A 17,766-nucleotide genomic window follows, 5' to 3' on the forward strand; every position below is an offset into this window, starting at 1 on the left:
GCCTGAGTGGTTTTCTGGAATAGGTCAGATTGGGTCACTCCCTTACTGTCTGTTACACACACTGCAGTCTAAGCAGCTTCCCAAGGCTCCAGCACCTTCGTGATGGGCCCTGGGCACCTCTCCAAGCTCCCCCTGCTCCTCCCCTCCACCCAGGCCACTCCAGCCTCTCCCTGTTCCACGGCCACCTCCTTCCACTCACCTCCTGCCCTGTGAGCCATTCCACTGTCTGGAAACTTCCCCTGCCTACTCCATACTGCCTCTACGTATGTACCCCTGTGTACTGCCTCTTATGAGGCAGGTTTCTGTTGCAATGTTACCTGCACCACCGCCCCCTGCACCCATTCTATCCAGAGCCTTCTCATTCTCCCATCCTTCTCAGTCCCTGCACTTTATCCCTTTATTTTCACAGCACTTCCCACCACCTAAAGCTACATGATCCCCCAGGAGCATGACAGAGACCCTGAGACCCTGGCCTTAAAACCCCAGGGCCTTATAACCCCAGGGCCTGCATCGTGCCTGGGAGGGACTGCTGCCCAGATCCGAGGCCACCTAAAGCTACTGGCCTCACAACCCCATGGCCTTATAACCCCAGGGCCTGCATCATGCTTGGCAGGGACTGCTGCCCACATCCAAGGCTTGCAAACGTGTCTCTAACATTCAGATGATCTCTGCCTGAGTCTCCTCTGCTCTGTAGAGTACCAGCAATTAAGAGTTAACTTGCTGAGTAGCAGCAATTAAGAGTTAACTCTGGGATTCTTTGAAAACAGGACAATGCCATGTGCAAATCTCTTTATTCTCCTGGATGAATGATTAACGATAGCAGGAGGGAAGACAGCAGAGACATTCTTGCCAGAAATAGATCCACACTCACCCAGCCTTCCACAGTTCCAAGAACCAATCATGTTTCCTAAAACAATATTTTCTACTATGGACTATATTTTAGAAATGGTATTGGCAAGAGTTGCATTCTAATTTATTCCTAATAGTCATTTCAACTACCCCTGTATGTTTTTGTAAAGGCCATGAATGAATATGCTTTTATCATGCCTTCAAAATCATCCTCAGAGTTTTTAGTCTTAATCTCTCTCATTTGAGCATTTTACCTGTTACCAATCCAGTGGATGGAAAATCATTTTATTTTTATTTGTATCATTTTTTTGAGACAGGGGTCTCACTCTGTCACCCAGGCTGGAGTGCAGTGGCACCATCACCACTCACTGCAGCCTTGACCTCCCAGGCTCAATCAGTCCTCCTTCCTCAGCCTCCTGGGTAGCTGGGACTTCAGGAATGCACCACTACAGGCATGAGCCATGGTCCAGGTCTGGAAAATCATTTTAGATATGAAATACTGCCACAAAATGGCAATTGGTTATGCAAAATGGGCACAGAGATTGATAACTCCAGTGAGAATGCTTTCTCTCAGTGCTCCCTGACTACCAGCTCCAGGAAACATTTCCTCTTTAAGGAAAGGTGTCCTAGAGGGAGGTGACTCAACCCTAACATTATTCGTGGTGCAGATAACACCTGAAGGAAGAGCCTTCTCTAACAGGCCAGGAAGAGGCTGAGTGGACTGCTGGGGTGGCCACAAACCATATATTTTCCCTAGAATTATTACCAAGTCAGGGATGAGTCATTCTCATTGCTGAGAGCTATCTTGTTAAGAATGTATTTATATCAGTCTTGTGACATCAGTAACCACAGAATACCATTACAATATCAGGAGTTATGTTTTAAAAGAATATTCCTTGACAGAACAACATTAAGTAAAGAAAATGAGGCTGTACATCAATATAAAGCAAGGCTCCTATTTTGTTTAGGAAAAGAAGACCCGCCCTGAGTAACACCCTGAGAGGACGCTGCACATGGCAGCGTTCGCAGAGCTTCTCTTTAGGTGGTAGTGTTAGCAATGGCTGTTGTTTGTATGTCTTGGTATTTTTCAGATTTTCTGCAAGAGGCATGTATTGTTTTTAGGACTTTGAAAGCCCTACGTCCCTTACCTATTTACCTCTGTTTAAATCGGAAGGTCCAGGTTCTCCAGGGAAAGGAGCCCCCCTGTTTCCTGCAGTGTTTCCAGGGGGGGATGGTGGTGCACTCGGGGAGGCGGGAAGAGGAAGAAGAAAATGTGCAAAGTAAGTCACTTTTACTGCTGGAATTCGACTTTGCCTTTCCCTCTCTTGGAAAGAATTTTTATAAGCTGGGGGCTGAAAGTGAGTCTGTCTTCATCTAGCTGTGGCTCGACCTCTGAAAGCCTCCTGATGTTTGCCTGATAACTCAGCTCTATGGGTGCTCATGACCCGCCTCTCCCTGGAGAATTTACTCGGGGATTCACCTTTGCACGCAGGAGGCTGGAAGGTGGTCTCCCCTCCTCTGTCTGCTGTTTTTAGGAAGAAGGAAAAATCAGTGGCTCTTCTATTATATATTATGAAATTTTGTGTTGACCAGCACCCCACCCCCCAAAAAAATCTTAGCTCTAGAGCCTTTTAAAATATGCCTGTTATAGAACTTGTTGTATAAATCTTGGGAAAATGGTTTTTCTACATTGTGGACTTCAGATCACCTGCTTCTAACTGTGTAAGAACCCACTTTTTAGGCTGGCAGGAAGGCCTGATGCCTCAGTGCTCGACAGGGCTCCCTGTGCAGTGCCTCAGCCCCTCCAGTCCCCTAAGTCCCTGGCCCTGGACGGAGGTGGCTGCCTTGGACGACACAGCGGACACTAGGAAGGGCCGCGTTTGCTGCCACTCGCTCACGTGCTAACTCCTCCGCGCCGCCGGTGCCCCCTGCAGGTGAGTGGCGGCTGTACTGCGTGCGTGGAGAGGTGCCCGTGGAAGGGAATTTGCTGGAAGTGGCCTGTCACTGTAGCAGCCTGAGGTCCAGAACTTCCATGGTGGTGCTCAACGTCAACAAGGCCCTCATCTACCTGTGGCACGGATGCAAAGCCCAGGCCCACACGAAGGAGGTCGGAAGGACTGCCGCGAACAAGATCAAGGAACAGTGAGTGTTGTGTCTGCGGCGAGTCCCCCACACACTGGGCTTCCCAGAGGGACGGGGCAGGCTCAGGGGTACCAAGACTCCCAGCAGATCCCAGGGTGCTGAAAGTGACTGCAGCAAGGGACGGCTGGGAACGTGGTCAGGGGCCTCTGACATTCCGAGCAGAGAGGACACACATCTCAGTCCAGACCTCCGACTTGGGGGCTGCTCTGGCAGTCTGAGGATTTATCTGGCTGGGTGAGAGGCTGGTGAGGAGCCAGGGAGTGACTCTTGCAAGCACTTTGGGTTCTTTCTTCATAGTTGCCGTTCAGCTTTTGGATGAGAAGCCTGGGGGCCTTTGATATTTAAAGGGAGCACATTTCAGATTTGTGGAGTTTTCATTTGCCAGAACAGCAGAGTGTTAAAAAGCTAAAGAAGAGTGTGGGAAACCGCCATCTGTGTCAGACGATAAGATGTCCCCCATTCTGGAGAGCAGCCCCCGATGGAGAGGGATCGGACTCCCCGGGCACTTCCCGGGTACAGCACTTCCGGGTTGGGTTTTGTTCCCCTCCCAGGCAGGCACCTGCCGTTGGCCACCTGCAAAGACTCAGCACACTGTGAGATAGCACTGAGTGGGGACCTTGGGGAAGAGGGGAACCGGAAGGGCAGTGAAGGCCACAGCCCAGGGAGGACACTGTGGTGGCCGGCCCCCCAGTAAGGTGGTCTGCCTCTGTGGCTCTGCACTTCCTAGCAGCCCAGGCAAAATAAGCATTGCAAGCTGCCAGAGAAGCCCAGTGTCGCCCAGGCATTCAGGAGGCAACTGAGACCTGTGAGGACCTCAGTGAGGAAAACTGAAGAGCTTCCTAGGGTCACATGTCCCCAGAGTTTGATTTGGTGAACCCCATTCTCTGGGTTCTGGAAGAGAGCAGTGGCCAGGGCCCCTGTGTCCACTCTGAAAACACACTACCCAGAGAGGGCAGAGAGGAGAACGGGGCAGGTGACCTCTCTACAGGGAGGCAGATGTGAAACAAGATGTTTCATCTCAAAACACCACCTGTGGGCTAGGGCACGGGGAGGGGTGAGAAATCACATGCCCTGAGGTGGCCCAAGGCATTCGAGGCCCATCAGAGGGTTTACTTGGACCACTGAGGAAAAGAAAAACAATGAAGAGCTCATTCACATATTCACTCAACAAACATTTATTGAGTACCTGATTGGCGCCAAGCAATCTGGAATTACAGAACTTATCCTGTAAATCTCGGAAAAAATGGTTTTTCTGCATCATGAACTTTGGGCAACCTGCTTCTAACTCCAAAGGACTGGAGTTAGGAACTGGGGACTTGGTGGTGAATAAGCCCAAGTCTCTGTCCTCGTGAAGTTCATGTTCTAGCAGGAGAGAAAGACAAGAAATAGTCAATATGTATTGTTCTGTATAAAAATGTGTGTAATTTTCATGACACATTAGATGTGATTAAACATCCCTCCCTAGGAGCAAGTCAACTTCCCCTCCTCCACCACACGCACTGAGAGACTGCAGAGCATTTTTCCATTCATGAGTAAGAATTGCTTTTCCTTAGAAAGTAGAAGAGACGGTGAACTGATCTCCAGATTTAGTTTTGAATAATTTATGTCTGTACCCCATATATATATACACGTGTATATATATATATATATATATATATATATATATATATATACCTACTATTAGTATATACCCACAAATTTTAAATTTAAAAAAAGCAGACAATAACAAGTATTGGCAAGGATGTGAAAATTGGAACCCTTACACATTACTTGGAAAACAGTCTAGCAATTTCTCAAAAGATTTAACAATACAGTTACCATATGACTAGCAACTCTACTCCTAGATATCTACCCAAGAGAAATGAAAACACTTGTACCTGAAGGTTCATAGCCATATTAGTCATAGTGGCCAAAAGATGGAAATAACCCAAATATCTACCAACATGTTAATGGATGAAAAAAATGTGGCATAGCCATACAGTGGAATATTATTCTGCCATAAAAAAGAATTCAGTACTGATACATGCTACAACATGGATGCACCTTAAAAACATTACACTAAGTTTAAAAACTCAGTCACAAAGGAACGTATATTATATAATTCCATCTGTATGAAATGTCCAAAACAGGCAAGTCCATAAATACAGAAGTAGATTAGTGGATTCTGAGGACTAAGGATGGGGGAAATGCGGAGTGACTGCTAACAGGTACAGGGCTTCTTTTTCCGGGAGATGAAAATGTTCTGAAATTAGTGATGACAGTTGCACAACTCTGTGAATAAACTGAAATCTGTACACATAAAAAGAGTGAATTTTATGACATGTGAATTACATCTCAATAAAGCTATTATAAAGCTGTTATCATAATAGTAATAATAATTTTGGGTCGCCAGCACTCTCCAGACTTATAAAGAACTCTTGGAGTTTCTCCCTTGCAGATGTCCCCTGGAAGCAGGACTGCATAGTAGCAGCAAAGTCACAATACACGAGTGTGATGAAGGCTCCGAGCCACTCGGATTCTGGGACGCCTTAGGAAGGAGAGACAGGAAAGCCTACGATTGCATGCTTCAAGGTAATGCGGCATCCACAGTCTGCGATCTGGTTTTTTTGTTTGTTTTTGGAAACAAGAGTCTTGCTCTGTTATCCAGGCTGGAGTATAGTGGTATGATCACAGCTCACTGCAGCTTCAACCTCCTGGGCTCAAGTGATCAGCCTGCCTCAGCCTCTCAAAGTGCAGGCTTGAGCCACTGTGCCCCATTCATGTTTTATCTTAATTCTTCAGTCTGTCTTAAATCTAGTGTGATGAGTATTATGTCCAGCTGATTGAACAGTTTTTTTCTTCCCAGGGGTGAGTTTAACTTGGACACCAGGACTTCAAATTCTCACTGGCAAATCAGCTCCCAAGGCTTCCCGGGGACCAAGCCACCTTCCAGGGTCTTAGGGACTCAGGGCACCATTTTCTTTCTTTCCTCATAGCTGCCACCTGAGAAATAGCAGTCCTCTGGGTGTTGGAGTGGGATCTGGGGAAGGAAGCCGGCCTCTTATCCCCTTTCCAGAGCCCTTCAGTCATTAACCTATTTGGAAATACAAAGGTCGTGTCTGTATAGAACAGGCACTCCCGTTCACCGGAGTGAGGTTAGGTGTGTATATGTGTACTTTCCCAGCTGTTCTAAAAATACAGATGAACATTAGAAGGAAAGCGAACTTCTGTTAAGCAGTTCCAATAAGCCAGACACCAGCCAGCACCTTACATATAGTAACTCCGTTAGTACAACCCAACACTCTGCCATTTTTACAGATGAGGAAACTGAGGCATACAGAAGTTAATCAACTTGCCCAAGGCTGGGCAGCAATGGAGTATCCTCATAACTGCTCCATAATACCCTGCCCCTCAATGTTTATAAACTTTTATATAGCTTTTTAAACATAATGCCTAGAAAACGTTTGAAATTACGGAGAAGTTAAAAAAAGAAATGAAGTCACTTATAACCACATTTCTCAGAACAGAATTCACATTTCTCTATGCTATATATAATATCTATTTTAAAAAATAATATGTGGATCTACTGTTTTGTAACCTGCTTTTTTCCTTTATAATGAATAATTTCCCAAGTTATTAAAATTTAGATTTCTGATGGCTGTGAGATATTCTGTTATACTGTGAATATATGCCACTCTCTACCTGACAGTCTCTGACAGCTGGGGAGTTGAGTTGTTTCTTATTTCTGATTTTTCTCCCTTATATAATAATGCAGTTTGAATACTTTTTAAAATAATCCTATACATTCATTCCTAATTGAGAGGAATTCCTAGATGTGGAACCGCCGTGCTTGTAATAAAAGTCTGATAGCATGTATCAGCTCGGGCCAAGTTTCATTCTCACTTGCAATACACAGAAGCGTTCATTTCTCAGCACAATCATAAATTCAGCATATTATTTTTTCCTCTTTGCCAAATTGATGAAAGGAGACAGATAGCTAAGCACTGTTTTGTTTTACTTAGAAGTACATATAGATGTATATTTATATACATGTATAATGCATATAAAATACAATATATGTACATTTATGTTATATAACATATATGCATATTTATGTTACATGTGTATGTGATATACACATACATATATCTGTGTATAGATATGCATATATACACAGTATCTATATATATTTTTTAGCCATTTTAATTTCTACTTTGGTGAGTGTTCTATTTGTGTCTTTTGCACATTTTATTGATATTTATTTTTTCCTTATGTATGTCCCTTCATGTGTTAAGGATATTAACTAGTTGCTGTATTACAAATATTTCCCATTTGTTACTTGGTTTTTCTTTTCTTTTTAATTTTGCATTGTTTTTCATTTTTATAGAATTAATGCATTATTTTCCCTTTTGATTGGTTCTTTTACTATTGCAATTGAAAAGGCTTTCTCCACCTTGAAGCTCAGATAAATCCTACCTGTGTTTCCACAGTGCTTTGAATTATTTCATATTTTACATTCATTCTTCATCTGGAATTTACTTTGATGCACATGATATCTTCAGCTTTGTTCTCTTTTCTTTCAAAGATCCTGGAAGTTTTAACTTCGCACCCCGCCTGTTCATCCTCAGCAGCTCCTCTGGGGATTTTGCAGCCACGGAGTTTGTGTACCCTGCCCGAGCCCCCTCTGTGGTCAGTTCCATGCCCTTCCTGCAGGAAGATCTGTACAGCGCGCCCCAGCCAGGTAAGGCCTGCAGGGGGCAGCTATGCTGAGCAGTAGAAGGCACATCTTACAGAAAGCCTTTTGATTTTACGTTGGTATTTATTAAGCAGCTTCTGTTTGCCAAGTACATTCCCAGAGCACCCAGAACATGTGCTTACACTCTTTTCATCCTCACCCCTACACCAAAAGGAAGGAGAGTGAAATCAGTCACACTTTATAGCATAAGGAACGAGACTCAGTCACGTAACCCACCCAAAGACGTCAGCTAAGAACAGGTTGAGCACCACAGCGGCAGGCCTGGCGTCTCCGCTCTTCTCCCAGCCTTCCTCTCAGTCTTGTTGCTGCATGGTCACCCGTCGACTGCCATTGCTCCAGCCATCATGTTTGCATTCAAGATAGAAAGAGAAAGAAGGGGGAAGGAAAAAAGCCCACCTAATAGCCACTCTCTCTCTTTAATCAGATAAAGCGCACATTTTCCCGGAAGCCCCCAGCAGACTTCTGCTTACATCCCATTGGCCAGAGCCTGTCACATGGCGAGCCCCAGCTGCAAGGGAGCCTGGGGAAGCAAATGGCAGGAGAAGGATGTTGGGGTATTGGCTAAGTTAGCCAGGGAACAGGGTCTGCCATACCAAGTCTCCACAGCAGAGCCAAGACTCCAGCCCAGGTCTTCTGATCCCAAGGTCAGGGCTCTGTGCCCTCATTCTGGTTGGGAAAGTAACAAGAGACTGGGCTTGACAACCCCTCCTGCCCACCCTCCAGTGAAGCCAAGGTCAGCTGCCTCTCAGTTTGTGTTTGTTGCTTCTCACATTACAAGAGCCTGGAGCTGCAGCCAGGGACCTCACCTTGCACTGGGATCTCAGGGAAGCACTGAAAGTTTGCCCAGTGCACATGTCATGCTTGGAAAATCAGCCACCAGTAAGAGAGGCTGTGCCCACGCCCTTCATCCTGGGGCTCAGGGCGGGTTATCAACCTCCACTGGGCTTTTAAAGTGTGGTTTTCACAGAATCCTGAAATGCATGCCAGGAAAGGACACATGGTGAGCCGACTAGCAAGAGTGAGAGGCTTTTTGCCACCTGGAGTAAGAGTCAGGCTGACAATTTGAGGAGGAGAAAAAGTTAGGAGGAAAAGGCAGTAGAACAGTTTTGATTTTTATTTCCTTTTATTTTATTTTTTAGAGACAGGGTCTTACTCTGTCATCCAGGCTGGAGTGCAGTGGTACAGTCATGGCTCACTGCAGCCTCTAACTCCTGGGCTCAAGTGATCCTCCCTCCTTAGCTTCCTGAGTAGTGGAGACTACATGCATGCAGCACCATGCCTCGCTAATTTTTTTCTTCTTTTTGTAGAAATAGGGTCTCATCATGTGGCCCAGGCTGGTCTTCAACCTCCGGGCTCAAGCAGTCCTTCCTCCTCAGCCTCCCAAAGCACTGGGATTACCGGCATGAGCCACCACTCCCGGTGGCAGTTTTGCTTTTTAAGGCCCATTTCTCTGTAAGACAGCCATGAGCTCACCTCACTGCTGAGCAATCGCGTGCAGGGCAGGAACACCACTGACCTGTCTGCAGTGAGATGTGTGCTCCAGTGTTGATTGTGCTCTTTGGAGATACATGGTGCTAACAGCCCCTTGAGTGGCACATGCATTATCCCTTCCACTCTTAGCACAGCCCTGCCAGTATCCAGAAGGGTCAGGGACTTGAGCTGGGGCAAAGGGAGGAGGACCTGGAGGATGAGGAATGAAAGAGACCAACTCCTTGACACCACTTCTCTCTGCCTACAGGCTTCTCCCCATTGAACTGTCAAAGGGCTGGGGTATCCTTGGTTTCTCTGTTTGCCCCTTTGCCCCTGGTTTGATGCCCCTGGTTTGATGACTGTGACACTGCAGTCGAGAGGGACAACATCCACTAGGTTTGGGGAGGAGGGAGCTAGAAGTGTCCGTGAAGGAGCTCCTGATGGTCTGGCCCTGTCCCTGCCCTCACAGCACTTTTCCTTGTTGACAATCACCACGAGGTGTACCTCTGGCAAGGCTGGTGGCCCATCGAGAACAAGATCACTGGTTCTGCCCGCATCCGCTGGGCCTCCGACCGGAAGAGTGCGATGGAGACTGTGCTCCAGTACTGCAAAGGTGAGGCTCCTTCTAACATGCCTGCAGCACGGAACAGATGGGGAAGCCCCTTAGGCACACGCAGCCAGGAGACCCCCTTCCTCTTCTGTGCATGTCAGCCAGCATTCATCCATAAAGCCTGGCAGGTGGTGATGAAACCAATTTTTTCCCCTTTAACTTTTTGAGATGTATTAAGTTTTAGATTAGCGCATTCTCAGCTGCCAGCATGAAGAAGAACTAGTTTTTCTCTCTGATATTATGAGGCTAACTTGTTACCCTCAAGGATAAAGGCTGTATTGTGGAATGCCCCAGGCAGATTAAAACCCCGCTGTACTCGGGGTTGATCATGCTGAGAGACAAGTTGGCCTCTGCCCTGTACATTATCTGCAAGCACTACCATGCTGTTGGAGAATGGAGGTCTCCCCCAAACGGTGAACGGCCATTGCCAACCTTTTTATTATTCATTATTATTTTTAGTATTATATCCAAAGAGAAATACCCATAGTAAGTTCATGGTTCTTTACTATACACATGAAATTTCTAGTCTTTTATATAAAATGAAAATGCCAGTAATTAATATCTTATTTAATTTTTATGGTTTCATTGACACAACTAGTTTAATGTCACTGAGTATGTGCAGTGGATTCTCTTCCTGAAAAACTCTTTAGCAATAAATAACATATGAAACCTTCCACCCAATGTTATAGTGAATGTGGATGTATAAGATGCTGTCGTTCGCCGTCAGTCATTATGGGAGTTAATCCCGTGCTAGGAAATGAGACGGATGACTCTACAGGTGAATTCAGGAGGAAGAAAATGCTCCACCCAGAAGTTGCAGACAGAGCCTCTCTCTCCCTTCCAGGAATACACAGCGTTTTGTTAGGTTCAAGAAGTATAGACTCAGGTTGATTATAGGTCACTATTGTAGTCACAGGCATGAAACTAACATCTTATACAAACATTATCCATGTGTCGTTATGAACTACTGGTAACTTGCATTTTAAGCATGAAGTCATGAGTTCCGGCAAAGAAGAAAAGATTTCAAGGGAAATCAGAGAAAGACAGGGTCTCCCTGGGGTCTACTGACATTGCATTCTGTGTAACTACAGGAAAAAATCTAAAGAAACCAGCCCCCAAGTCTTACCTTATCCACGCCGGTCTGGAGCCCCTGACATTCACCAATATGTTTCCCAGCTGGGAGCACAGAGAGGACATCGCTGAGATCACAGAGATGGTGAGCACGCTTTTCTGCCCTATGAAGGTGGCTCCTGTGTCTTTTGGATTGTGGGTTGACTTTACTGTGGGGAGAGCATCCAATTGCACTTTCAGAGTGGGAAAATATTTTTCCTTTTGCAACATCTTAACAAATCTACATAGAATTTGCTTAGGAAGAAGAGAAGTCTAATGGAAAATCAATTAACTATTTTAGTAATTTTCTACACGATACCCAAATTTTAAAAACTTAAAAGCAAAGGTGAGTTGAATCATGCTGAGGACTATATATGTACATAAAAGCTGTGAACTCTTCATTCTGTTTGCTAAGAACCTGTTGCTTGGCATTGCTTGTCTCTCAGTGTCCATGTGACGCACAACCAGACCCTCACGTTTCAGATGTAAACCTTGTGTAGAGGAGACACAAACGAAATCTGATGAATTAGTATGTTCAGAAAACTGAATGAATGGAGGTGCTGCGACTCCCTTATGATAAGGGATCACTCAACATCTCATTAATATTGTCTTTTATGAGACCACCTGGTATTTCTGCATGAGGCATTTATCATAACTTCTATCTATCTACCAAAATACATTATAATCTAGAATGTTTTCTTTTCCAACCACACAGGAAAGAATTTTATTACAGCTATGTTGAATTTCTTATATATGAGCTATTAACATTGCTAGGAATAGCAAATCCAAGGATTGTTTTGATTTGGTGAGAGATAGGTTTTTTACCTTTTTGATTTTTTTTACCACGTAGGAGAGCTGCTTTGCTTGGGGAAATGACCCAAGTGTATTTTATAGGAAATTCGAGTAATTTTAAACAAACAGAATCTACTTCTGCTTAGCAATGGAGAGGGCCTGTTGGGTAGTACAGACATCACTGCTCACCCTAGCCTGTCTCCCTGGAGCCAAATGGACTTGATGTACACAGGGAAGGGGCTGACTTCAGCTTGGTCTCTGCCACAGCCGGAACGAGATGGTTCTGTTCACTGCAACTGTGGTTTCGTGAAACCAGAAGGCTCTAGGGATTACAAGCTCTATGGCTGCTGCATGCAGTCTAAGTTCAGGTGTTACCAAATTGCTAGGGGTTCAGTCCAGGGCTTATTGCTCACTACACCGAAGAAAGCCAATCACTGAGACAAGCATAGCCAAGGAAGGAAGTTTATTTGGGTGCTACAGCCAAGGAGAACAGGACATAAGTCTCAAATCTGTGTCTCTGGCCTACTAAAATTAGGGATTTTATAGCAGGGAAGAAATGTAACCATGTGTGGGAAACAGGAATTAGGGAGGGGTGAGGAAGAGGAGCTGGTCAACAGGAAGCGGGGGGGGGGTTGGTTAGGCATCATGGTGGGTAAGGGGTCTGGTAAGCTTCAGCTTTTGTTTTTGTTTTTTTGAGACAGGTTATTGCTCTGTTGCCCAGGCTGGAGTGCAGTGGTGTAATCACAGCTCACTGCAGCCTCCAGCTCCAGGCTCAGACCATCCTCCCACATCAGCCTCCCAGGTAGCTGGGACTACAAGCACACACCATAATGCCTGGCTAATTTGTTTTGTATTTTCAATGAGGTTTTGCCATGTCTCTCAGTCTGGTCTTGAACTGCTGAGCTCAAGCCATCTGCCCACCTCAGCCTCTCAAAGTGCTGGGATTACAAGCATGAGCCACTGCTGGCTTTTTGATACTACTGGAGATGCCTGATGGTTGGTTTCCTGAGAAAGGAACTCAGATAAGACAAATATAACTTTCTCGAATTTCAAGACTAGGAGAGTTAATTTCGATGTTTATTCCAAAGAAATCATAAACATCACTTCTGTGGCACAGTTGAGCCACTTTCAGAAGGATATAACTCACCATCCTCCCTGTGTATTCACTATAGATCTTGGGGGTTAGCAGTGGGGCCATTTACTGTTGTGCAGGCCTGTGGGGTTACAGCTAGAGAAGAGTCAGGCTTCCCACACCAGCAAGTTATACAAATAATTAACATTCATCAAGTGCCCACTCTGCACTAGGCACAGCTCCAATCACTTTACACTGATTTTCTCATTTATCACAACAGTCCGTCAAGATATCTTATTATTATTCCCATTTTACTGGTGTGGGAGCAGAGACACAAAAACACAAAGTCACTTGGCCAAAGTGACTTTCAGTGAGTGGAGGAGTCAGTACTCAGACGCAGGCAAGATCATCCAAAATTCGCCTCTTCTTTTTTTAGAGAAAGGATCTTGCTTTGTCACCCAGGCTGCAGTGTGGTGACTCAATCATGGCTCACACAAACCTTGAACCCCTGGGCTCAAACGACCCTACCACCTCAGCCCCCCAAGTAGGTAGGACTACAGGTGCACACTTCCATGCCTAGCCTATTTTTGTATTCTTTATAGAGACAGGGTCTCATCATATTGCCCAAGCTGGTCTCCAACTCCTGGATTCAAGGACTCTTCCCACCTCAGCCTCCTACAGTGTTGAGATTACAGGCACAAGTCACTGCACCCAGCCCAAAACCTGCCTCTTGACCACCAGTCTGTTCCATGTATTTCTAATATGAGCAATAGCTGTTGGTCATGCATTCCCACCATCCACCCACCCAAAAGGAGAGCAGCCAATCTGGGGTCCCAAGTTTAATGGAGGAAGAGAATTTACCCAGAATAGTTTGTTCATATTAAATTCACACAGTGGTTTTAAAAACAAAAAAATTGATTCTGCTCCAGAATATTCTAGGTGCATTTTCTGACCTCCTTTTTCTATTGCAGATTAAGAAATGGGGCCAGGGGAGGGAAGGGGGGTGTGATTTCTTTTCAGGTTATTTTTTAATATTTATTTTTAAACAAATTCCATTATTTGGAGGCTTCTGGTGTTTAGACTTCAAATCTACTAAAGTCCATAATTCACTCATGGGAAAGTCCCTAAACATTTTTCCAGAGACAGTTCTGTGACAGGGTTTGTTTAAAACTCTGTGACAAGGTGAGAAAACATCTATAAGTCAGAGAAACGAGACTCCATCTCTACAAAAAAATTTTTTAAATTATTAGGTGGGCGTGGTGGCACATGCCAATAGCGCCAGCTACTCAGGAGGCTTGAGGTGGGAGGACTGCTTGAGTCCAGGAGTTTAAGGCTGCAGAGAGCTATGATTGAGCCACTGCCCTCCAGCCTGGGTTACAGTGAGACACTGTCTCTAAAAAATAACAAAATTTGGGGTCAAGTGTGGTGGTTAACACTTGTAATCCCAGCAGGAGGATCGCTTGAGGCCAGAAGTTTGAGACCAGCCTCAGCAGTATAGCAAGACCCAGTCTCTAAAAAAAAAAAAAAAAAAAAAAATGGAAAAGGAAAAATAAATTAGCCAGGCCTGGTGATGCATACTCATAGTCCCAGTTACTCAGGAGGCTGAGGCAGGAGGATCACTTGAACCCAGGAGCTGGAGGCTGCAGTGAGCTATGATTGCACCACTGCACTCCAGCTTGAGTAGCAGAGTGAGACCTTGTCTCAAAAAATACCATTTTTTTAATTTAAAATTTAAAAATTTTAAAAATTAAAAGTCCAGACAACTGCAGGGCTTTGGGCGATCCCTTTTCTTTCAGAGCCATTTCCTCCTCAGTGATATGGAACTGTGCATCCTCAGGCTGTATGCAGGTGGCACAGGGCTGTGTGTCTGTAAGCACTTAATAAAACAAGTCCAAATGTAGGACACAAGCTCTCCTCTCTGTCCCCTCCTCTTCTCTAGGACACGGAAGTTTCCAATCAGATCACCCTCGTGGAAGACGTCTTAGCCAAGCTCTGTAAAACCATTTACCCGCTGGCCGACCTCCTGGCCAGGCCACTCCCGGAGGGGGTCGATCCTCTGAAGCTTGAGATCTATCTCACCGACGAAGACTTCGAGGTAAGCGGTTCTTCCGGTGGGGTGGGGATGGGAGTAAAACAACACACGCACGCCCGGCTCCTTTCACTGAGCCACGGGGCGCTTCTCCCAATGTTTCCAGTTTGCACTAGACATGACGAGGGACGAATACAACGCCCTGCCCGCCTGGAAGCAGGTGAACCTGAAGAAAGCAAAAGGCCTGTTTTGAGTGGGGAGACGCCAGAGGAGCCTCACGGTCACGTCCAACACCACCGCACCAGGGAAATGGATATATATTTTTGGACTGGTGTTTTTCACAAAGTATTTTTCAATCAGAGTTTTCAGAACCTGACATTGTTAAACATACTGCTTGTCCCAGAGTTGTGTATTTTGTAAATGTTCAAGGGAACTGTTTGTTTGGAAACTTCTTTCCACCATTCAGCAGGTTATCAGAATTAATAAAAGTATCTGTTATGTGCACTTAAGCCGCAGCTGCTATAGACAGCACTGCCTTCTTGTTCCAGCTAGGCAATGCCTTTTTTTTTTTTTTTTTTGAAGCAGTTCTCTTTATAAAGTGTTATTTTGATAGTTTGTGGATTCTAAAATATATATATATTTATATAAACACCATATAAGTCAAATATGTATTTAACAAAGCAATATGTATTCATTCACTTTCAAGATTTGTTTTGGTGTCAAAATAACATGAAAAGGTAGATGGAGTTGCTTCTGTTGAATTAGCTCTGCCACCAATATGTATCTTCATACACATTTGGAAATGTTTCCTGCAGCATTAGGTATGACTTGTTCTGAGTACTGCTTCTGGTGCTAAAATGAACAAAGAATTTGTACTTAATGGCATGGACTCTGGAGAATCTATGCGAATCAACCTTTCTACCTTAATATCTCCCCAAAAATGTATAGTGCCTTGTTTTTATGTACAGTTTATATACAGAAAAGTTTGCTCTGCATTTTTGATGATGGTTTGGAACATTATCTACAATTTTACTCTCAAATAGTCAAAATAAAAACATCTCAATTTCTAATACCGGTTGTAAACAGTACACATGTCATTTTGTGATATAGGACTCCCAAATAAAAGCATCAGAATAAACACAACAATTAACTGATTGATTGGTTCACATTGAATTCCAAGCATGTTCCTTTCTGGAATGTTTTTTTTTTTTTTTTGGTAAATATTAACATAGCACCAAATTTTGTAATTAAGTATAAATGACTATACATTTGAATTTAGTTTAGGGCAAGATTTTATACAAGGTCATAAGATTAAATACACAGTTATTTGCCCCATAAAATTAGTACTCAGTACTATATTGAAGACATACTTTTGCAAATCATCATTCAGCAGAAGTTCTTTATCCCACAGCTATATCTATCTATCTACAATTTCAATTTTAGGATCTCAATGCCCTTTAAAAAATTGTATGGGCCAGGTGAGGTGGCCCACACCTGTAATCCCGGAACTTTGGGAGGCTGAGGCAGGCAGATCACCTGAGACCAGGAGTTCAACAGCAGCCTGGCCAACATTTTGAAACCCAGTCTCTACCAAAAATACAAAAATTAGTCAGGCATGGTGGCACATGCCTGTAATCCCAGCTACTCAAGAGGCTGAAGAAGGAGAATCATTTGAAACTGGGAGGCGGAGGTTGCAGTGAGCCAAGATCGCGCCATTGCACTACAGCCTGGGTGACAAGAGTGGGACTCCATTTCAAAAAAAAAAAAAAATTGTATGGATAAGACATCTAGAAAACTTACTTAAAAAATGAGTTAGAAAACTCCTCACAAGCTCCCATGTTCTTAAATCCATGGGTTTGTGAACATATTCTACAGACCTACTCTGAATTGTCATAGCCCTTCCCCACTCCCTGTTAGTCTAATTTAACACATCCAATCACAGCACATTTGCCTGAAACTTCAGGACTTACGGGCCCCATCCTGGGACTGCACCAGGGTAGAAACCTATAACCTGCTCCTGGTCTCACCATTTTATGATTTTTATGATATTGGGTCATCACTGAACTTCTTTTCTACTTCGATTTCCTTTAAAAGGAGACACTCCTAGCTATCCTGCCTGCATCACAAGATTCCGAGCAAGGAACTAGTGGAAGCTCTTTGAAAATCGCCAAGTGCTAGATACCTGCCAGTATTAAGATTATTGTGATGGTAGTTAAAATGCGAAAGCAGGGGAGTTAAGTTAGGGAGTGTTGTCATGCACCTAGAAATGATGGATTAAACCAAAGCAAGGAGACAAAAAAGAAGAGAGGTTCAAAGTCCATGTTCCATAGATAACACGCAAGACGTGTGGAGAAAGGTTCCTAGAGTCACTAGGGCAACCTGAGGCAGAAAGAGGCAGGATTGCAACCTCTGCACCAGGTTCCGGATATCACCTGGATCTTTAGATACCCAGGAAGGAGCTTGAGTTGCTACAGGAACTACCAGTGGAGAGCCGCTGTAATGAATAAATAAGACAGATGTCCTCATTAATATTCATTAACACCAGATTTTCCCAAAGTCCTTTAAAATTGTGTCTATCCACTTGTATTAAACATTGGCAGCCGGGTGCGTGGCTCATGCCTGTAATCCCAGCACTTTGGGAGGCCAAGGCAGGTGGATCACTTGAGGTCAGGAGTTTGAGACCAGCCTGACCAACATGGCAAAACCCTGTCTCTACTAAAAATACAAAAATTAGCTGGGTGTGGTGGCGCACACCTGTAATCCCAGCTACTTGGGAGGCTGAGGCATGAGAATCGCTTGAGCCTGGGAGGCCAATGTTGCAGTGAGCCGAGATTGCACCACTGTACTCCAGCCTGGGCGATACAGTGAGACTCTGTCTCAAAAAAAAAAAACAAAAACCACTGTCCCCCCCACAAAACGTGCTGTCTGTCTGCTTCTCGCCACTTCTTGGTGAATAA

General features: G+C 44.5%; 1 protein-coding gene across 22 annotated transcripts in view; it reads left to right on the forward strand.

Annotated features, from left to right (window-relative positions):
• Positions 1–15,955, forward strand: part of LOC101129712 (supervillin) — a 277,906-nt gene extending 261,951 nt beyond the window's left edge. For 14 of the 22 annotated variants that reach the window (XM_063710254.1, XM_055352396.2, XM_063710247.1 and 11 more), the window contains 8 exons: positions 2,024–2,129; positions 2,784–2,991; positions 5,429–5,562; positions 7,556–7,711; positions 9,666–9,809; positions 10,898–11,022; positions 14,720–14,875; positions 14,976–15,955. In XM_063710254.1, coding sequence (XP_063566324.1) covers positions 2,024–2,129; positions 2,784–2,991; positions 5,429–5,562; positions 7,556–7,711; positions 9,666–9,809; positions 10,898–11,022; positions 14,720–14,875; positions 14,976–15,062 — 1,116 coding nt within the window. In that variant the 3' untranslated portion in view covers positions 15,063–15,955. Of the gene's footprint in view, positions 1–2,023; positions 2,130–2,783; positions 2,992–5,428; positions 5,563–7,555; positions 7,712–9,665; positions 9,810–10,897; positions 11,023–14,719 lie in introns of all 22 variants that reach the window. The other 8 variants (XM_063710246.1, XM_063710243.1, XM_063710244.1 and 5 more) reach the window with 1 other exon arrangement.
• The last annotated feature ends 1,811 nt before the right edge of the window (positions 15,956–17,766 follow it).

The sequence above is a fragment of the Gorilla gorilla genome, chromosome 8, assembly GCF_029281585.2.
Source record: "Gorilla gorilla gorilla isolate KB3781 chromosome 8, NHGRI_mGorGor1-v2.1_pri, whole genome shotgun sequence".
In the NCBI taxonomy this organism is placed as follows: domain Eukaryota; kingdom Metazoa; phylum Chordata; class Mammalia; order Primates; family Hominidae; genus Gorilla; species Gorilla gorilla.